We start from the raw sequence: 23166 nt of genomic DNA, 5'->3' as shown, positions 1-23166 counted from the left end.
GGCTCAGTTCCGTTAAGAAGTTGAGGTAAGCAGAATGAACATAAATGCCACATCAATTTAAATGTTTTGTTTTTATTAGTGTAATTTGTCAAAAAATTTAATAATTTGTAAAAAAAAAAAAAAAAAAAGAAAAAAAAAGAAAAGGCAGACCAAATTTGAATTTATTCTACATTTTTTCTACACCCCACAGGTCTAGTTTATACATAAGCTCCAAAGTATGGTTTATTATACTGTATGTATAGTACACACACCCCCACTGGGATTTGTATAAACATTCCAATTAGTCAATCCCATAACGTTACAGTATTAAATATATCTAATACTTTGGAAAATGCTGGCATCTGTATCACGAATAATGGAGAACAGGCCTCAACATCATATAATTCAAAATAGGAATTTATTTACTGGTTAGTTGCATTGGTTCTAACACAATTTTTCCTTACTGCTCTTAAAACAGTTGTGGTGAGCTGCCTTCTGCTGTTTTAGAAGAGTGAAGAGGTGATCACCTGACACCCGTCTGAGACAGAGCTTGCTAATACTAGTACTGCTTTTTTATACAGTACTCTTTGTTTTAAAAACTAAATGGCTTAAATTTGCTGAATTAATTCTTGTTTCCATTAAAGGGTGTGACCAAAGCCAGGCCTTTACACATAATCACATATATAATCATGTCACAGTCATGTAAGCATAGTATAATTATATATTTTTTTGTAATATACTGGTATCGGTACTCTGTATTGGCCGATCCTCACAGCACAAGGATCAGAATTTTTTTCGGAGAGAAATAAATGGAATCTGAATATCTCTAATTCCAAGCAGATCTCAAGAAAACCACAAACAAATAACAATAATAATCTTTCAACCATTGCCAAACACTTTTAAAGTCTTGAGATGAGGGAAGTTCCAGAAGTTAGCAACATGTCAGCATGATTCTGAAACCAGTTTTCTGAAGTATTTAGAGTCATTGTTCTGTTGAGATTTTGCAATTGAAGCTGTTGATTTGTCATGAAATGTAAGAATTAGCATAAAAGCTAGATCACTTTAATTAAAGTATTCTAAAAAATCTGCTAAAATGCAACCAAATCCAACCCAAATCATACCTAAAGCATGTAATGTCCATAACAAATACAGTGCAGCTAATCAATATATACATTCAGACAATCCAAATGTATAATTTTGAGTCTATTTAAGGGCGGGAAAATCTAAGATAAAATGATGTGAAAGGATTGTCTTTGTATATATAAGTAGTTTTTGGTAGAATAATTCAAATCTGAAAAAGAACAGTCTAAATAACATCAAGACCTGGATTAATATGACATCATGCTTTAGATGAGTGTATGCAAATGAGTGTCTATGTGACTTCCTAAATAGCACACTTAGAGCCACATAGGCACTACATGTGCAAGTTAACTAAACAAATTGAATGTGCTTAACTTTAGAAATTTCATCGCTTAATTCTTCAGCTTTTAATGGCATCTACTTTCAAATGCAGATGAGCAATAATTACACAGAGATGTTATGCCACTAATGGAAAAGGCTCAGAGAGACACGATGTGCTCCACATGCCAAATTTCCCACTAAACTAAAAGAAAATCCAGTGCAGTCAAGCAGAATAGAGTTGGAGTTTCTATGACATTAATGTGTCAAGTTAGTGGCGATTAAATCCATTTGGTAACATGAAGGGAGGTGCTGTTAGAAGGAACCCGAGGAAAAAGAGGAATGTGTCACAGCAGCACGGCAGTGTTCAAGGTGTATGTCTGTGAGTGTGCTTTGCCTCTTGCATTACAGGGTGTGACAAACAGGTGACTTTGAACATCTGTAGCCAGTTAAATGGAGATAAAGAGGAGCAGGTTTCCCTGGGGAAGATGCCAGATTGTTCCTAATCAGGCCTTCTTCTACCTTAAAATCTTCCTATGTTCTTTCACTTATCTTTTTTTTGTCAATCTCTTCGAGATGAGATATCCTCATCTCCAATCCCTGACTTCATCTTGGACCTCTGTCAACTACTTTCTAGTCCTTCAAAAATAAGTTCCTCAGATAAATGGTTCTTGAAATTACTCCTATAATCTCCTCACCTCCTGCTCCTCTGGAGATGCTACTGCAACTCCCCCTTGCACCACAAAGGTCACTCACCTGTTTGTCCATCCACTGCTATTTTCGCCCCCTCTGGAAAACAAACTCATTACAAACCTACACCACATCTGCCAATCTCAGTCTCTTTTGTTGCACCTCCTCACCTCCTTCCTGGATCATTATCACCTCCACTAACAGTAATAATGAGATTGCTCTTCTCCATCATCATCAGTTACCAAACCCTTCTTCCAAAGCAAACACTAAACCCTCCTCCTCAGTGCCTTAGTAGATTCCTCTTCTCAGCATTTACTCACCTGCTTGTGCCAATAATCCACTTGAACCTTGCTTAGTTGTAAAAAGCTGTTGTCTGCAAAAGGGTCTTGCAAAACCCCAACATGACAGAACTCGTTAGGGTCTGTCAGCACATATCCGGATATAGATGTTTGTAGTGTAGCTCAAATTGTAATCTTATGCATAATATTACATTCACACACATATCCACCGCAACACACATCCACTCCCTCCCACCACACCACACCAGCACTCCACGCACTCACTCAAATTTAACACATCCTAAAAGTTGTAAATTAATTTCTGTCTGTATGAAAAAAAAAACAGAGATATGTGACTGACATGAAAACCATTGCAGACAAGATCCTGATTTGAATAATAAAAGGACAAAATGAAAGAGGTAAAAGCCAGTGTGAAGAATTCTCCAAGGTGTGCTTCAGATCAAAGAAAACTCAGTTATTTTGTAAGCCTTTTAAAAGTTAGGTTTTTAGAGTGAAATTTGCCAAAAACTGCAAAGATTTTTTTTAAAATGGAAAACCAGGTTGTAATTATGAGAAAATCTTGTTTAAGGTGTAGACCTTGTTCGTTTATTAGCATCACAGGACATTTTACCCCCAACCCAGATCCTTGGAAATAATAGTGCCTAAAGTTTACTTATACTTCCATCCAAGGAAGAAGAGAAAAAGGCAAAGAAAGGTGCTAAAAAGCTTTTCACTTTTTCATTCACTAGACAGTAATTTAACTGTTGGTCTCAGGCAGAGAAAATACGCTCTAATAAGCATCTATAACCTTTAGTTTGTGAAGGGATTTGCCTGGGCAAACCTTTTATCTCGTAATGCTACAGTATTGTGGTATCCAGCCATACTGCAAAGAAAGGGGGGGATGAACCAAAAGGTGGCAAGAAGGATGATAAATAAAGAGATGGAGGGGGGACTGAAGAGGGGTGAGGTCTCCCACAGTGGGAGGTGATGTTGAAACATTGAGACACTAAAGAGGGTAATGCCATTTACTGTTCTCTATAATAACCCATAATGTTGGAATAATTAACCCCAGGAAATGTGGCTTCATTAGTCTCAGTAAAATGAAATGAAGTATGATCTAATTGCATGAGTATACTAGAAGGCTTACACTAATATAAGAACAAAATGAAGATATAAGCAAAATAAGAAAAGCTCCAAGAGCTTTATTATTACTTAAACCAAAAAGGAAAAAGTAAAAGGCTTGATATAAATGATCCTGATAACCTAACCCTGATGAAAGACTTTTATTCTGGAATGTAAAAAATCAAAACAGTTAAGAGTGTTGGAGAGGTTCCTGGCTGAAGCTACCTTGAGCATCAGTAAAGTGGTTTTGAAAAAAGTTGGAGGAAGTACAGAGATATGCCACCTGAAGGGATTTTTTCCCCCAATTGATCTAGATGTGGAGATATGTCTTTCATTTATTAAGAATGTGAGAGGGAGATTTTTACTAGATGAAAAAAAAGGCTAAATACTAACAGCACAATAGCACTGTTTCACCTTTTGAACTTAAACATTCTGTCATGGAGCATAATAAATGTGTCAATGTGGCATTTTTTGGAGAAATTTAAATTAAGGTAAGATCTTCTATGTATAATACATGTATAATATTATGTATAATACAGTATATAATACAATATACCAATAGATCTGCTGTTCTATTGGTAAACTCCTTTTTTTTTTTTTTTGCATTTTTTAAGAATTGCATTACCTATTAACCTGTTTTTGCAGACGATTTCAACTTAGGCCTTACTGAGGAAATAGACAATGGGAACTCAACACCGTTGGCAGTCAATAATTATAAATAAGCAGTACTTGGGAGATTTTGAACTGTGTGATGAATGGCGCTGTCTTCACCTTAACAGCAGGGAATATACTTACATGTACATCACTCCTCTCCTTCTAGTCAGCAGTTCTCTGTTGACTAACGTCTCAGGAACTGAGATTTACCCTATAGCTGTCAATAACTATGCTTCTCTTTCTTTAAACCTTGAAAGTAAAGGCTGCAGGTTTAATAAATCATTGCTTGAAGGTGTGGTTTTATTCAATATTTTAAAGAAGCGTGGACTTCATATTTAGAATATAATGATCTCCCTAGAACATCAGCACATTTGCGCTAAGAGGCTGGAAAGGCAGTGATGACAGGTAAAAAAAAAAAAAAAGAAAAGTAAAAGGTTCAGCAATTAGAGGACACAATGAAAGCATAAGGAGCCTCCCTTGAAGAAGAAGCAACAAGTAAAATTCTTAAAGTCATAGGGAAAGTCAGTTCCAAGCACTGCTTTTCTGAATTCTCCCAAGTGTTGCACGACTTTACACGAGTGAATAAAGTGAATGTGATTGGTTGTTTATCAAGAGGGCGGGATTGTTGTGGTAAAAGGTTCGCAAGCTTTTTGATTGTGGCTGGTTTGTCGGAAGCATTTTGCTAACCAGTTAGCAACTTAGGTTCCTAATGGGAAATTACATTGGAACCAAGTAGCACTAAATTAGCGTCAGTGGAAACATGCAAGAGGAGGAGAGTTTTGTGTCAGAGGTCGTGAATAAGTCTCATACATTTTTTATTTAGAGGAGGAAAGCGGGGACGAAGAGGACGCCAGGGCGGCAGAAGCTTCGTTTGGTGTAGAAGGCTTACAGCTGTACATGTTTGAGCCCTTGCCTTGCAACGCTGCCAGTTCTGTTAGCGCCATGCTCTCTGCTATGACCAAAAAAATTTAATTGACAGATGAACGTTGGTATATGATTGGCCGAATTTAGGTGTACAGGCTGATGTATAACTAACTGGCCCGCATAAAATAATGGAGAAAAAAAACTTTAAGATTAAGATTTTAAGATTTATCTGGCATTGAATGTGAGGAAATAACAGTATTTCCTCCCAACCCTGTCCTCTCTGACCACTTATAATAACCTTCAGGATTACTTTAACAGAGTTCCCCTCCTCCCAAATAAGGTTTCACTTTGTCAGATGATTATAAGATAAATTATAAGATTAATCTTTCTCTATCTACCTCACATAATGGACTTGGATCAGTAATTGCCCTGTTAGATCTCAGTGCTGCATTTGACACAGTTGTATAATATAAATTGTAGCTAAGACCTTGAAAGTGATCAAAACTTTTTTTGCCCTGGACAACATTGCTTTTTATTGATCTTGATCAAGATTACAGAGCGTCACACTTTCATAGGTCTAGCCCTTTTGTCTGAAAGAAAAACACTTTTTTGAGCATTTAAAACTTATATGGGCTGGATGTTTAACAGGACAATCTAAAATTAATGCACAACTAAGACCTTTAATTCCAATAAAATTTTATACAATCCTAAACTCTGTAAAAATGTTTTACCCTACTGAGTAAAGTCAACAAACTGTGTTTAACTGCAAGATCTTTTTCACATGGGGGACTATAATTGGTTAAAATACGAACAGGCAGATCAACCTTTAAAGGGTCTGTACTGTAAAAAATCGAACACTAAATTTTAATCGAAGCTACCCTCAGATAAATTTAAAGTGAAACAAGCCCTTCACATTTCTTCATCTGTAGTCTCTGAACTTCAGCACTCTGCCTTAGAGCTTGCTGGTTCAGAAGGTTTTCCTGTCTGCTCTCATCTGCATCACAAAAAAGAAGCCTTTTCTCTTGGAAAAGAAATATAGATCAAACTTTATCTTTCTCAAACATGTAATCCTGTGGGAAAAGCCAGACTCGTAGCCATTAGGCAGTGTCCTCTGTGCCTCGGCTCTCTACCCCGTCTCAGCCTTTGTAGCAGAAAGGCCAGAGCAAAGCTTGTTTCCATTCAGCTGGGAGAGTTGGTCGAAGCCGTGAGATCAAGCAGCTTCCAGCAGTTCTTTTAATTTTTTTTCTTCCCTTTCCACAGTAATACTTGTTGTCTCCATGGCACTGGATATATAGTATGGAAGGAAAAAAAAAAAGAAACAGATTTTACATCCTTGCTTGTTTCTAGCAGGTTTGGATTTTTTTAGGAAGAATGTGAAAAATTAGGAATGGCTTAAAATGGTGAGAAAAAAAGTGCAATTTCAATGCTTGTTTGTTTTCCTTCATGCTTATTGCACAAAGCATCCACCACATAGCTACTGCGTGACTTTACTTCAAGAGCTCTTAGTGGCTATCTTCATCAACCCGAGATTCACTGCAGCAAAACAGCTTTAATTGGTACTGAAGGGAAAGTGAGGCAGAGGAGGCTGCACGCTTCACCAAGGTTTAAAGAAGATTTGTTCAAATAGTCAGGAATTCTACCTGCAAAGGAATTTGATGGAAACAATATAAAACAATGTGTCTTCCTTAGATTTCTGTGAGACTTGAACTAAACCTACTTTTAACTCATATCAAATATATAAAAAAGTCAGTATATCTGATTCTGTCCCAAAAAAATCAACCCTAATAGAGACATCAGATTACAGATAAAAGATAGTAAGAGCAAATCCAAAACATGGTGCAGAAGATATTTGTAGGATCTGGGGAGAAAAACGTCCAGCCACAATTAAGCACTGAGAAAAAAAAACTCACTGACACATTTGAAGACAGTTGGACTTCTTTAATGGCTCTACTTTTTGTACTGTCAGGCCTCATCACTGGTTATGTTGGCCTCAGGGGGCTTTGGTACATTAACTCCTGTTGTTGCTTTTGTTTTGGAGACAGTGAATAACCCATTAGTAGTTATTCAGCTACAGCAGCTACTTAAAACCAGTGACGAAGAAGAGACCGGAAAGGGGACTGTGCAGTATATAGGTATGTCCTAATTGATATCAAGGTCTGACATAGTTTTAGTTCCCAACCACAGCACAAAGTCCCAGGTCTTCACTGAGCCTGTTTGTTTTAGTCATGATTTTCCACAAACCAAATGCTGAGAGCAGTTGATTTGCACCTGCCATTAAGACAGCTGTTCCCAATAATTCTTTATATTGAGTTTTCCTTGAGCTATTTAGAAATAGAGGACAATTAATTTCCCTACAGACTTTAATAACATTGTCGTTTCTATTTGTCTTGGACTTGCTCTTAAATATACTGTATAGACTCACAAACAACTATCTAGCTTACTATATATTTAAGAATGAACTGCAGATCAAAAAGTCAAAATGGAAATCAACTACCAAAGACCAATGACAGAGATATGATGCTGTGAGACTTAAAGATACAAACAGAAAAAATGCCCTGCCAAGTTAGCTTTATAATTATTGCTAAGCAGCAGAGGTGCAGCCGTTTTGATAGATGTGACTGAGATGTCTGATGTTTCTCCGAGTATCTGCTGGAGCCACTTCCCCAGGGTGAGGATTATTACTTCAAGAGCTCTGATGACCACAGGTACCACATTTGCCTTCACCTGCCAGGCTTTTTTTCAGGTATTCCCTGAACCTTCCCCTGAGTCCTTGGCATTTATACAGTTTCTTGTGTTCTTTTGTGGACGGAGAAAAGATATTGTGAGACTTCTAGATACAAACAGACAAAATGATAGTGACCAACCAACTGGACATTACAATAAATTACAATGCCAGATGATAGACCGACGTATGCCTGACGTACAAAAAAATCAGGCAAAAGAGCTGGGACATGTTGGATGAGTTATAGGTACGTTTTGTATAAGTTATGAGTACAATGAAGTACGATGAAGCACGCTGAAACACACTGGCATACTGAACATTTGTTGATGTATGCCAGAGTATTCTATACCTGGGACAGAAGTTAAAGGTAGGTTATCTGATCGTTGACATACGTCAAGTGTAAGTTACTCATAAGTCGTGGTGTCTAGCTTATCCAAAACCTATGAGTAACTTGTGTATAACTTATGCGTAACTTATCAATAACTAATCTCCAATGCATATCAACAGATTTGACGTGTTCCAGATAACTTCGGAGCGGGTTTCTAAAGTACAGCTACTGTATAGTGGTGTATTGTCAGCGTTTTGGTATAAAAGGGAGTTCACAGGAGGAAACGGTCAGTTCTCCTCCAGACCGCATCATAGGGTGAACGAGAGGGTGAGTGTGATGGATCCTCCCTGTGTTCACGCCCATGACCAACAAACTTCCTAGCAGATATAACACTGAATCTGCTGCGACAGCGGTAAACAGCTGCTAGGTAAATGCCGTGATCAAAGACATCTTCTTATGCATATCAGGCACCTTTGGGCGCATTGCTGCCACCCTCAGGACACTGGCTTGTGCATAATTTTATGGGCATTACGCTGCCATGCGTTATGCATAAGTCAGGCTGTAATTGGACGCCCTGGACTCTTTATAAATTACACTACACATACGCCCAAAATTAAATAATTCATAGAAAGTTCAGCATATGCCAGCGTTTAAGGAGATTTTGGGATGTCAGGCATATGCTGGCTAATTCTGCAAGGTGTGACAGGGCCTTAAGCAGCAGAGAAGAGTCGTTTCAACTGATGCGGCCATCCCAAATGATGGAAAATTTAGGAAAAAGCAAGAGAAACTGGTGAAATAAAAAAAGATAAACCCACCAGGGAAGAACTAGAAAGAGCCTGATAGGTGAAGGCAACTGTTGTGTCTTTGGTTACTGGAGCAGCTGCAACAGTAACTCCCACACTGGAGAAGTGGTTCCAACAGATATGTGGAGAAGCGCTAGACATCTCAGTCCAGAATGGCACAGTTGTATGGACAGCTAGGACACAACGAAAAATCCTCATGCTCCTAGGCCTTGAGTAGAGGACCCCAGCTTAATATAAGGGGACAGTCACCCTGCCGAGGAGTACGAGAGTCATGTGAGCTAATCAGTTTTCATCCTACAGTAAGGTAGATCTAATGTGCAACATGTTTTAGCCAAGATAGGGTTATGGGGTTTTTCTGTTTAGTTGATACGGGTTGAACAATTTGCACGGCTAGCAGTAAAAAAAAACCTAATCAATCATGAGATTGCAGATAAGAACACTAGAACCAGCCAAGAACAGTTTTTTATGACTATTACACATTGCCATCCCTCCTCAGGTACAGCCAATTACGCCAGAAGAGGATGCGCTAGCAGCTACTTAAGGCTGAGGACGCCTATCAGCCAACTCCGAACACACCCTGTCCCTGCTAGGGGAATAAAGAGAGCTTGTTAAGTACAACAAGACACAAAGGAGTTGTCAAGGACTGTGTGGTTTTCATGGCAGGTATGCTGTATATTATATGGTCCTTTTTCCTGAAAAAGTATGTATGACAGAAAAAGAAATCCAAAGGCAAAAAATGTGCACTCTACTGAATGCTGAGCAATCTTTTGGATTATTTACTGCTGACTGCTTTGCAGAAAGGGAGCAAGGACAAACCGTCCTTGCCCCAACTTTGATTACTTTCACTTCTTTTTAATTTCTCATTATTTTACACTGTCTTGCTCCACCTTTTCTTGTAAATTATTATTCACACTATGGGACTACTTCGCTGTAAAGTAAAAGAAAAGAAGGAAGCAAAGATGAAGAGCATAAAAAGGGATTTACCGTAAATGTTGGACCCAGAGATGTTCATAAGACCATTCTTAAGAGTTCAGGTCAAACTTTTAGTTACTAAAAAAAATACTGGCAAGGTAATAATGAATTGAAATGCAATTACCTTTATGTGTAATGTACCATATCTATTTAGTAGGGATGTTTTTCTTTTTTCAAAATGTAACTGAACAAAGAGGACACATGTTATTGGTAAATCTATCTATCTGTAATTTGAAAAACCTATTATTTAGATTGTGTTGGTATAGAATATAATATTTTATAAGAATTTATTTCTCTGCATTTACATGTTTGTTTTGCAGTTCATGACAATTCCAGATCTTGTTTTAAAATTGGAAAATACCTAATGCTAATTAAAGCAAGATTTTTAATACAGAAGTGTATTTTTTGTAAATATCATGGGCTGTTTAATAGTTGAGAAGACTGATCCAGCAGAATGTCATTGGCACCATCCTCAAGGTTGATGCCACACAAAAAGTAATTGTTAAAGAATCTAGCTGGAGACAAATGACTAGATGGAAAGTTGATTGGAAGGTAAGGTCATAGAAAAGAGTTTTCTAGATGCATTGATAACCACAACCTTGGGAGAATAGTAAATCAAAGCATATTTTATTCATATGAATTTTCCTCATCAGTGTTTATTTGAAGAGCCTTGTCACCTGCTGATGTTTATTCACTTTGTTTAATGAACCCTTCCTGCTTTGGTCCAAGCTTAATGGTAAAGCTGATTTGAATTCCCAACATTTAGACACTTGTAAACAAGGACAAAACATACCTACCTGTTTATATTCTTAAACAACAACATGGTTTAACTTTACTTGACTATTCAAAAAAACTCACCTCCTCAAACCCGAAAATTTTTTATGGGGCATTGTCCACAGCAAAATGAGAACCACTAAAGCAAATAATGCATATAAGTCAAATGTGGTCAAATGCTCAGCAACCTCAGCAGATTCTCAGACTGATCCCTTTGATTCCATGCTGCATCGATGTGGCAATTAATGGTAAAGGATCGCCAACCATGTATTAAGCGCATCTTTGTGAATAATAGACATAAATTTCAGATGTCCAATAAAATTTTAGATTAAACCCTTTTTTTTTACCCTTATGTGATGTTCTACTTTTCTGAAAACGTAATTTGGGGAAATTCAAACACAAAAGCTAATAATCAACAAAATTTTGTTATATTTTTTCATTTAATTATTTAATTATTTTGCTAAGCAATTACTTTTTCGAGTAATTGATTGACAACTGGATAGCAAAAGGTGCATAATAACATTATTTTTAGCGAATATGAGCCAGCTTAAGCTAAAGCTATACCACTTGCAGAATATTGGATAGAGTATTTTCACAGAAAAATACAGGGTTTTTAACCTCTAATGCAATATATATATTTTCCTTTTTTGATGGTTATTTCAATATTAGATTAATCACAACTAATCAAATCCATTGTTTCAGCCCTAAAGGTTTTTGAATGGAATGCATCTGTATTTTTTAAAAGCGAAAAAAATGCATGATCATTACCATCAAGCTGCATTTAAAATAAAACAACTTATATGATAACCACAGCTCAAAATATGTAAACATCCTTTGCTAATAAATCATGTTTGCTTGGATTGGAGGTTTGTGGCACATTGAAATACTTGCTTAAAGGTCTGAATGAAGTAAAGGTTGTGGATGCGATTCAAATACTAAGCTAGATTCACACAGCAGCCTGAAGTGACCCAAATCCAATTTTTTGGCCATGTGTGACCTGTATCAGATCCTTTCATGGCAGTCTGAACAACACAGATCTGTTTTTTCCAATGCGACCAAGGCCACATGGCTATGTGGTCCTGAATCCGATACGAATCTGATCTTTTTAATTACGACCAGTGCCTGAATGGCCAGGTCACATTCATTCGACCTAAACATCATTATTGCTTAACAAAGGCAGCTATTCTGCATCTTGCTACGCAGAAGCGGGAAGAAAAACAACCATGATGGACGATAATGCGGAGAGCAGTCTTTATTTTCAATGCTCTTTAAAATATTTTATTGTTAATGCACTGGTTGGGGTTGGGAAAGAAATTAAGGACTGCTAGATGCGCTACAGCACTAATATACATTTTTACTTTCGTAGACACAGTGCAAGCTCGCTTGTGACGTCATTGTGTCCTCTACTGTGCATGTGGGACACTTGAGTTGTGTGAATGCAGGTCACACAGGAGATAGAAGTCGCATTTATTTGGCTACATGAACAACCCCTCATAAATAATCGGCTTCCACAAAAAAAAACTCGCAATTGATTATTAAGGCCTGCAGTGTGGAAGTAGTCTAATCAAGTCTAAGTTTAATTAGGTCACAAGTCTGTTTTAATTTAGAGGTCTAAGTGAAGTTTATCAGTAAATGGCAGAGGCCTACGTCTGAGCCCAGAGTCACGACCTGTGATAGGAGCTGCAGTGAAATCAGGTGAAAATCAAAACCTTGACTTAAAACGAGCCTCAGTATTTCTTGGCTTCCTCTTACTTTTCTTTACCTTCAGTCCTGGCTGTGTTTGAGAAGAAGAGAAAAAAACCTGGGACATTGTTGCTAGTTCTGCAATGAAATATTGATCACACAGCCTCACTGTACTGTGTATCTTCACCTCCTCTACCTGCAAGCAGATGATACCTCAGCTGCACATACACACATAAAACACTCTCAAGGGCCTAATCTCAACTGCAGCTTTACATTCCTGTTTCCCACTTTGTCTTTGATGTTCCAAACCAACCTCACAGCATCTATATATTTATCTACTATACAGACTTATGCCATTGCATCAGCAAATTTGATTGCGATCACCTTAACCACCTGCAGTAATTTCAGCCGGGTATCTTTTACCCCAGCTTCATCACGACATTATGCCGATGACAAATACAGAAGATGTGTTAACAGAACACTTGTCCAGATATCTGAACAATGAACAATCTCACAGTTCTTCTTGCAAATTATAGAGACAAAAAAGGCAGATGGACTTTCACGTTCAGTTGTTTGATGGGTGGATTAAAAAGTATTAGCAAACTCAGGAAGCCAGCAGTCACAGAACAACAGGAAGCATGTTCAAAATGAGAGACCACCATAATGGGGAAAACCATCCGCTTTTTGCTTAGTGTAAAATGAGATGGTTTCTCTTAAATTTGAAAACACTTCAAGCGAAAAAAACATGCTCCCTCTTGGCTTGTTATTGAGTACTATTGGAGTCAAAAGGGGGTAAATTGACTAAGTAGGTCGAAGAGAAAAGCATGCAGAGAAAATATGCCAAACTCAAATTCTGATTGGCCACATGGGTGTGTGTATGCTGCTTTCATAATTGCTTTCACTTTATGCTTCTACCCTCGTTTTAAACATTTGCTGTGACATTCAATGTGATTGATAGGAAAACAGATTCTTGGTGATGCAAATAGTCTTTGTGGCTCAGCACTTCACTAACCACCCCTCCAAGCCCCCATTGAGACTAGCATCTGAGAACGGTTCCTTCCACAAAAGTGTGTAAAGACACCACACCATCACTGGCAGAGTCCACAAACAGATTGCTATGAATCAAGTGAGTGAGCGGCGGCGGTACTTACCACGCTCGCTGGACAGGGTGGTATCTGTCAGAGAGATAGAGAGAGGGGGGGATGGGGGGGGACAGACAATGATCATTAGAACATAATAGGTTTGAGGAAAAGTGGCAATGCAATATTAAAGACACAGGTAAAGAGAAAAACCAGCAGATCAATTTGTAAAGATTAATGGAAAAAAACAAACGGTGGCAGGACAGTGAAATAAACAGAACATAAAGTCACTATTGAGGAAAATTTGCTGTCACATCCTCGTAGCCTCCTACATTTGTCTCTGCCTATTATTAAGGCAACACCATCTAAACAGGATGCAGGCTGCTTTTTTCTTTCTTTCTCATTTCATCCCCTCTGGCAGCAGAATATGTCTTTATCTTCAAACACCTGATGTGATCTCTTCATTGCTCCGTTTTGTCAATGAAATTTATGAGAATTGTGTAGTTCTCTCTGTGCACATTGCAACATATTACAGATTCTTGCAGTTGTACTCACAACTCTTGCACTTCTTAACTTTTGGTTCTGTTACAGCCACAAATGTAGTGATATTCCAAAGAAATTGAATGTGAAGAATGCAATATGTGTTTAATATAAAATGTAAAAAACATGGCATGTATTTGTATTGACTAATTAATGTACCCATAAGCATCTTATTGTTCTTTTAAAGATATGGTTGGATGGCAATAAAATCAAACTTTTAACACAATCTAAGCTAACAAAGCTAACAAATTAAACTAAACCAAAACATTATTTTGGCAGTTACATGTTGGGGGATGCATATCTTTAAAAGGGATGACAAAATTTGGTAAGTCACAGGGAAAATGGCTAGGCCTAAACATCAAGCAATTATCAAAGAAAACATGTTGGAGTTTGCAAAAGACTTGCACAAACAACTAGACTTTTACTTTAGATCATCCTTTTCTTTTTTTATTACTTTGTTTTGGTCCAACTTTTTATCTTGGTCCAACGTTTAACCTTCCACATACAAGCCCAATTAGATGAATTAAAGCCTATATGCAATGTGACAATAAAAGGAAATTAACAGCGGGTATGGAAAAGTTTGCTCCATTCTGCAAGTAAACGATCTATTTCCCATGCTTAGTCTGTTTCATTTGTTTCTTACAATGAATATGAAGGGCCATAAGCATGTGTAAGCTAACTAAAACAAAGTTAACAAACTCACATATGGTTTTATTTGGCTTCTATTTGACAAATTCAATTGTATATTTAAGTATGCTGCTTTTACCTAACTAATCTGGCCTAAATTAGCCATGTGTGCTGTGGTTATACAGTTCTACCTCCAGTTAAGCAAGGGTAAAAGCTTATTCAGGCACATGACACACTTTCTTTTGAACAACTACTTTTACCTCAGTAAGGTTTAATGCTTTTTACATCTTTAGAGACCTAACAGAAAACTGCAGTGCTTTCTAAACAACAGTTATGCTTGCAGACAATGTCATCTAATCCCTTTTTCAATGTATAAAGACACCTAAGTCCATCCACAGAACTTAGCTTTGCACATGTTAAATTATTCATCTCCCTCTGTCAAGAATTCAGCTGTCCTAGCACTTGCCAGTATCCCCAACACATTGGCAGGCAAGCTCATATTTGGCATATGGTGCAGAGCAGGGCTGTTCATTCCTCCCTCCTCACTTGGCCTCCTAGTCCTTATGAGGAGAACACTAACACCAGCCAGCAAGCTCGTGTATAGCCATCAATACTAGCAAAAACCCAGCTCACCCCCTTACTGAGTTGCCGGGCATCTGTCCACAACCTCTTTGCAACAGGTTTCAAGGTATTTAGCAGATATAATTGCGCTGTACATAAAAAAAAGAGAAAGACAGGAGAACAGCTACAGACTACAACTGTGGGGGGAAATACAGAAATTTTCCGAATGTATTTCAGAATTTCCCTGCAACCATTCGTATAAGTGTACTCAGGATGAGAGGAGGTAGATTGAAATGGATACGTACAGAAATTAATATATCGTTTAAGCTGATTTATACACAAATAGATGGCAGTACCTTCTTGTTATACAGTATGTGTTTAACAATAGTAACATTGAGTCCTAAGTATAATACTTTAGTCCTACTCCCCTTGCTTACATACAGTATTATTTTCAGAGTAGATTCCTATTTGAATCCCCAATTAAAACCCTTCCTTTGATGTCAGTTGCAACTGGAAATCTTTTACAACAGCTGTTCAAGCATGCTGATGATGATATGTCCTTCAAGGAAGCAATATACTTCCAGTAGGCAACAAGCAGACTGAGCATGCTAAAGTAGACTTATATATTTTGAGCTTTCCACTCTTTTCTGTCATCAAACATAAAAATAATTTTTTATTATTCTAATTTGGATTAGCGTATTTTCCAGTTTGGAACACCTGCTATTAATGGTGGTTACGACTGGGGTTGAAGAAGAAGATGGAGGGTACAGTAAATGCAATCTGCATGAAAGATAAAAGAGAATGTATCATTTCTATTTAATCTTTCATTAATTTCTGCAAGAAAACATGAAACAATCTCTGTAGAATCTGACACGATGTTTAGATAGACACTTAAGCTTCTATTTCAAATCTAGGCTGTTATCCACCCTGAAATGTTCTGTGATCTAAAACATATAAGCTCTGTTAGTTAAGATGGCGTGATAAACCATTTCAAAGGCTGCTAAAATGTCTTACAAGACTTACCCAGTAACTACATCAGTGGCTGCAACCTTTATAATATGACTGGACACTCTGAGGAAGGCAGTTATGAAATCTGTTTTACTGAAATGTGGTGTTCATTAAAACTGTGTTTCATGGTGGCTAACTAGTGTAGAAGCGCAGCAAATGACTGAATTCACCATAAATGGCCAAACACTCTGAGTAAACACGTAAGTGATGCATATTCAAAACCCCTAATTGTAACACAAAAATCCTGCAATAGAAAAATGTTGCAATCATAATTTTATTATTCTAAATGTTGTTTTCCATATTTTCAGAAAGTCATTAAGTGGTTATCCTGAATGTAGGCACAGGAGAACAGAGTTCTACCCTTTCAAGCCAAATAAATGCACAGAACATTTTAGAGTGTTACATAATTAATATTAGCTGTTGTTTACCAAACTGCATGTTAAGAAAGACATTGGATGAATCTATTGCAAAATATATGAATACACATACATGTTACTTTTTTTGGTATTTGAGGCCTAATGCAAATTTTTGGCTTCCCACTTTGACAATCACACTTGTTTTATTTTGGTGCTCCACTACTTCATTTCTAATTTCAAACCAGTGGTCCATGTCTTGTCTGGATCTAATTCACCTAGTTTATACAAAAAAATAGGTTTTTTAATAAAGCAGATTTCTGCCATGCACTTCATTATTCAAACCAAGTTATGGATCAGCCACCCACATTTTACAATATTATGGTCATGATTGTAATGATCATGAGCTTAAACAATACAAAGAGAAAATCAGTGCTATTGATTTGCAGAGTAAGCAGTCTAACTTTGCTAATCTGCTAAGAGTTGGAGAAGAACTCAAGCCTTCCACATGCAGATCATCCAAAGTTTGCAGGTCTGAAACAGGCCTACAGAGTTTACGGACAGATTCTCCAGTTAAACAATATGGATTTTGATGATTTTTTTTATATGTTGAGTAAAGACAAAGCTAATGAGATGGAACACATGGTAACATGTCTCAACTGTTGTTTATAAAGATAAAACAAGCTTTATTTTATTAATTGCTTTAACACTGAGATAACGTTAACATTCATATGTTTTCTAATACAGTATGCTTATTACATTTTGATTACCAAATTATGACCAAAAGTAATTTAATTGGAATCCTCATACCTGCTTATGTCTAGCTCACTCAGAGGAGGTAATGAATCAATTAACTAAAGGTTATTGGGTCCTGATTAAGCAAATCATTTAATAAAACACTGTTTGGACAAATAATTCTTCATGAATTTGTTTGAAAACATTCCAGTTGCTCTAAATTAGTTAAAAGCTAATTTGATCACATCCCAAAACTTTGGTTCACAAACATAAAATCCAGCTAAACTGTGATATCATTACATCATCTCATTGATTATGGTTTTCAACCATGTTTTTCCTTCTTCTTTGAACACAGTTGCTTAGTTTAGTTTCACTAGTTTTTATTCAGGATTTTCAACTGACATATCTTTGACTTGAAGCTGAATTACTTTTGGTTATAAACTATTATATTTTGAATGGAAGTTCTAGTGATTGATAATTTGAGCTGGATTCACACTTATTTGTTCTCATACAAAGCCAGTAGGCTGCATGTTCATGAACAATATAAGCCAGTCCAAACATTATCTTTTTACATAACAAATTTACCTCCCCTACTGGGGCAGGCAAAAAATATATTAAAGTTGCACAACAACATAATTGCTTCTTATGGTGTGTTCACATTGAACACGAAACCTGTGAAAAATGTATACGTTTCATGTCCTTTCGCTTGCCTTACATTTCCCAGAGAAACTTGTCTGCCCAGCAAAGGCACTTTTTTCTCTCATCACAGAGGTTTTATGAGTTCTGAAACTGGATTGATACTATTAAACTAATAGATTAGTGACAAAATCATACTAAGGCTGTAACCACATCAAGTCTTTTGGTCCCTTTGTTTAGACCAGAATCAAATCTAGAATTTAGTTTTGTAGGTTGGTGCAATACACTTTCACATTGTATATTTTGCGAGTTACCTACAGTATAATTTGCAATGAAACCAAATATGTGACATCATTGCTGCCACTGGACAAAAATTAGTAGGAGAAGAGGCCTAAATGTGGTAGAAAAAAAAATCTTTTAGTAGAAGTCCTGACTGCTGCATTTTAATGCTGCATGTTTGCAGTGTTATTGTGGCAGCAAAACTATTGTGAGTTTCTAAAGAGCAGCTCATTGAAGGCAGTTTCATCATGCTCTTTTTCTTAGGGGTGGGGTGGGGTGGGGGGTGGGTGGGGGGGGGGCTTTAAACCCTACAACACAAGCACACTCTCAGAAACACCTACTTGGATCCGGTTACTTACATGCTTACCCATTGTTTTTCATCACTACCACTGTATGCATTCCATATTGATTAATACTGTATGTTGCTGTACTGTGTCTGTAGTTCTATATCCGCTGGTTGTGCTGTTCTTTTTACATCTCTCTTTGCAGATGATGAAGCAGATAGATGAAGTTTTGTAAATCTCTGTTGTCTTCTCCTTTCACCTTTTCTTGCTTTCTTTTGTAGTGTCCACATAACATGAATCATTCCCTACATAAACCATAATCAAACTATTTACATAGATAAATCAAGCAGAACACTATGGCAAAAGCGATAATGCTCCACTTATGAGAGTAAAATCTGTTGGGCTTTTTCTGGCATTACGACACCAATTCCTATTGCTACATTGCCAGACAGGACACAAAACATTGATATATATATATATATATATATATATATATATATATATATATATATATATATATATATATATATATATATATATATATATATATATATATATATGATTACATTTGGATATTAACACCTAATTTTCATGCCTATAAAGGCTGATAAGGTCACAAACAGGGATCTAAGAATGACTTAATCACTGGCTGTGCTCCATTTGGTTCAAAGTATGGGTTCATATCACTGTGCAATCTGGAAATACCTGTTAAAGAATTCAGACATGCTTATACCACACAATTAACACACCACGTTTCTCATACACACTGCCACCTGCGATGTGAAAAAGTGTGGATCGATATGACAGCGTCTGTTGTCGTACAGATGTGTACAGATGTGTCCTTATGCTAAATCATCTACTTGCCCTCGTGATGACTAATAACCATAGAGCAATTTCAGCTAATAAATAATACATTTAAGAGTCTAATCAAATTGAACAAATGAGTATGTCTAGAAAACTATTAATCAAAGAACAAACGTGTATTTACAAATATAACACTGGCACAAACAATCAATTATTCATAAAGTGAATAGTGGGTAAGTGGGCTTCTTCCCGGGTGAAATGCTGCCATAATTGGAGTGGGACTACTGGAGTGAGGGTTTGTGTGTGTGTCTGCATGGGTGTGTAGGTGCTTATGTGTTGCCTTCACCAACACTTCTCCCCATGCACCCAAGTTCCCCCAAACACGACAAGAGCAGGCAGCAATGGCTCATTACTGCCTAATGAGTTGTCTGATTAGTGCTGAATATAAAAGCCTTATTGTCAAGCATTGTATGTTTATTCTGATTAATTGTTACACTGAAGTGACTGAATAGAAAGCACAGCGACATGCTGTATGCAGCAGAGGAGCTCTTCTGGAAGAAATAATTGTATGTTCCTGATTATATATGGCCTGAGTTCAAAGAGATGTTTTTAGACTAACAGGTATGTATAATTATACTGCATTTGGTATTTGGACAAAGCAAGTCAACCTTTCAGACTTTTACCTGCTGAGAGCTGATGCCCACTTAATGACCAACAGCTTCTCACTAGACAGGTGGCTGAGAGGGCTCATCCTTCCAACAGCCCGATTGCAATTTTTCTCAGCAATTTTTCAAGAAATAATGAGGAAAGTGCTGCTAATAAACCAACATAGATTGTAGGGAAGGTTTTAAGATGTGTTCTATATACATCTGCACCTCATGGTTATGAAACTCTGAGGTTTGTAAAAGAACATTCCGAGGAAACAAAAAACCTTAAACCAAGGAAAACATCAAATAAGACAAATTAGGAAGGATGAAGTATTTAGAGTGACAGGTTAGAGAAAAAATCCTTAATCCAACAAATGTCAACTCCATAATACTTAATAACTAACCTCTTTGGTACCACCTCCAAGGAGGTTATGTTTTTAGTCGAGTTTGTGCGTGTGTGTGTTTGTTTGTATGTCCATCTGTGTACAGGATAATTAGAAAATTATGGATGGATTTTAATACAATTTTAACAAAGGTGAACCTCAGTCCGAGAAACAATCTATTGAATTTCGGCGATGATCCACATCATTATTTAGATGCAGGAATATTTGTGAGGATTGTTTAACATTATTTGGCGAAACAAGCAGATCTTCCTAAACCAGAGAGTGGCTGCAGTGACTAATTGCAGCTTCAGCATTGGCCCAAAAAAAGTCCAGAGATATATTACAGATACTGAAGGCAAAAACACAGGAAAGGTGAGCCATACTTTACTTGAAGTCTCGATCTGCTGATCAAAGAAGAAAGCAGAGTAAATGAAGAAGTGGACAGCAGAAAAGAAATGCCGCAGACACAGGCGGGGCCTTATTTATAAAATTATGAAAGGCTTTTAAGGTAACTTGCTAAAGGTGCACCTCATACCAAGGAACAATTTATTCAAATTTGGTTAAGATTCAAATCATGTTTTAGCTACAGTATCACAAGTCATAATAACGGGGCAAAATCTCCAAGTGCTTTTTTAGTTTGACTTATGGTTTTAGAACTTGTCAAATTACCTACCTGCATAATGGATTGATCCGCTTCAAAAAGTTGCACGATTTTGTGTACTGCATATTAAAAATAGGGGGAAAATGTCATATCAAGGGTTGTCTCTACGTTTCTAGTAAACCAAACCAATTTTTAAACAATTGGTTGTTCAGAGGGGGTTCGATGCTTTAAGAAAACCCTTTTAGTAAGTGTCAAAGAAAAAAAAAAAAACTCCTTAGAAGCTTAAGCTGAGATTCAAAACAAACAATTGTGTAACAACCACCACCAACAGTCTGCTGCCAAACACAATTAATTTCTAAATATGATTTTCCCCCAGTGCAACTATAAATACGACCAATACCTTGAGTCAAGATTGAAATAAGAAGTTCAAATGTATTGTTGGAGCTGTATGAGGTCTAGAGCAGCAGCTACATAAACACAATTGCTCAGAAATAAGTCATGACTCCCCTTCGGCCACATGTTGAGAGCGTATTCCAAAGCAACATATTAAGAAAGTGTTTGTGGACCTCTGGTGTTTGTGATTTAAAGAGGAAAATACTTTCAGAGCTTTGTTGACCACATTTATTTCTCCCTCATGATATTTGACATGCTGGCAATATGTGAGCATATTCTGCTGCAGGATACGGGGTGATTTATGACAGGAGCTGGTGTACTTGGAGATACAGAACTTTTTCCTCTTTTGACAGCCATGATGGTAACGGAAGGTTTTAGCTGCTGTAGAAGCACCATTTCTCAGCTCTGACCGTGGAAAATTAGTTTAGAACTTAAAGTTCAACACAGTTTACTTGCCTGCTGTCAAGTAATGCATTCTGCAGTCGATATGGAGTCTAAAAAAAACTTGCTAAAACAAATTGCAAAGAAAATAAATGTAGTTGAATGAGACCAGTTCTTCAATCCATGTTTTATTGAGCCATTGGATAACTGAATTCAAAGAAGACTGCACAAATGTTATTGATGGAATACAAAATGGGTTGGTTTGTCAATACGTCCAATTCTATCTTCCATAAATTACTTTTTAGACAACCCTATTTCAGAGTGGATGAACAAAACTGGACAAGCATCTTCAGCATGTTTGAGGTCACTTTGCTGGTCTCTCTGTGTACATTTTAAATCAAAAGCAATGGGTAACTGTAGGGGGCTGAAGCTTCATAGCAACCCAAACTGTCAATACACTGTTGGCCTAATCACCAAGAGCTTCTATTCTTCAGAGTAAAATATTGTGTATGTGCTCTGTGCTCCAAGCAGCAGCCACTCTGGGGATGTATTGATGAAAACTCGAGAACAGAACTTTGGGATTTATGGTGCTTTGACTTTCTGCCATAGTTAGAGACAAGTGTAAAATCTGGGCAAGATTTCAGCCCACGAGAGTGTGAACATATTCACACATCAGACAACCAGTGTGTCTCTAAATCAGCTTCAGAAGTCATACCTTGAGATTAAGAGGTAAGGGTATTTCTTTCTTTTTTCTTTTTTTTTTTCCAAAGATGCCAACTGTCAATACTCACTTCTCTGTTTGACACTAGTAATGCCGGAGTGGGGGTAAAAACAGTTACAATAGTGAAGGTCAACTAGCTATAATACACAAAATCCAAATAAAGGAGCATAGATTTTCTTGACCCGTCGTGCTGCAGGAGAATAAAAACAAAAAAGATTATTATTCCTATTATAAATTGGGGGTTTATTTACTACAATACCACACATTTGAAGGTTTGTTTAAAGTGCCTTGGAAGATTTGGAACCCTTTGAAGTTTAATTGTATTTCAACTAGTGTTGCGGCGATGGAATTTTTTGGCCCCGATACCCGATACATGGCTGTGCAGCATTGGCCGATACGATGTGTATGTGTATATATGAAGAACGGCATACTACTTGGATGTAAATTATTGCCATCATGGCTTTGTCAAGCTGCTGCCTACCTTTGTGAAGCAGGAAAAAGACTAATACAAAGTGAATCCAGTAGAACTTTTTATTACCTACCTGGAATGGGTGACAATAGTTGAATAAACTTTTGCCCTATTTGTTGGTACTCATACTAATACCACCATTTTAGGGCTGTATCGGGCCCCCGCTCGATACTGGCATCAGTATCGGTGCAACATTCATTTCAACCTGGAGAGACTCATACATACTGTACAAGAAAAGAGGCGATTAGAGAGATTTATTGATTAATCTTACAGCTCTATGTTGCCCTAACCCTGGTAAAAGACATGGAAGTGACAGAGAAGAGTGAACTTGGATGATCATTGCGAGATTAGGATTAGATATGCCTTCCCCCGGGATCCGGACACTGGTGGAGTGGAGG

General features: G+C 37.2%; 1 protein-coding gene across 2 annotated transcripts in view; it reads right to left on the bottom strand.

Annotated features, from left to right (window-relative positions):
* cdh4 (cadherin 4, type 1, R-cadherin (retinal)) overlaps positions 1-23166 on the bottom strand; it is a 366212-nt gene that overhangs the window by 222255 nt on the left and 120791 nt on the right. For both annotated transcript variants that reach the window (XM_038295142.1, XM_038295152.1), the window contains exon 3: positions 13419-13442. In XM_038295142.1, coding sequence (XP_038151070.1) covers positions 13419-13442 — 24 coding nt within the window. The remainder of the gene's footprint in view (positions 1-13418; positions 13443-23166) is intronic.

This window comes from Cyprinodon tularosa, unplaced genomic scaffold, assembly GCF_016077235.1.
Source record: "Cyprinodon tularosa strain WSP-4 unplaced genomic scaffold, ASM1607723v1 ctg11, whole genome shotgun sequence".
NCBI classification, from domain to species: Eukaryota; Metazoa; Chordata; class Actinopteri; order Cyprinodontiformes; family Cyprinodontidae; genus Cyprinodon; species Cyprinodon tularosa.
This window is presented reverse-complemented; position numbering and strand designations above follow the sequence as displayed.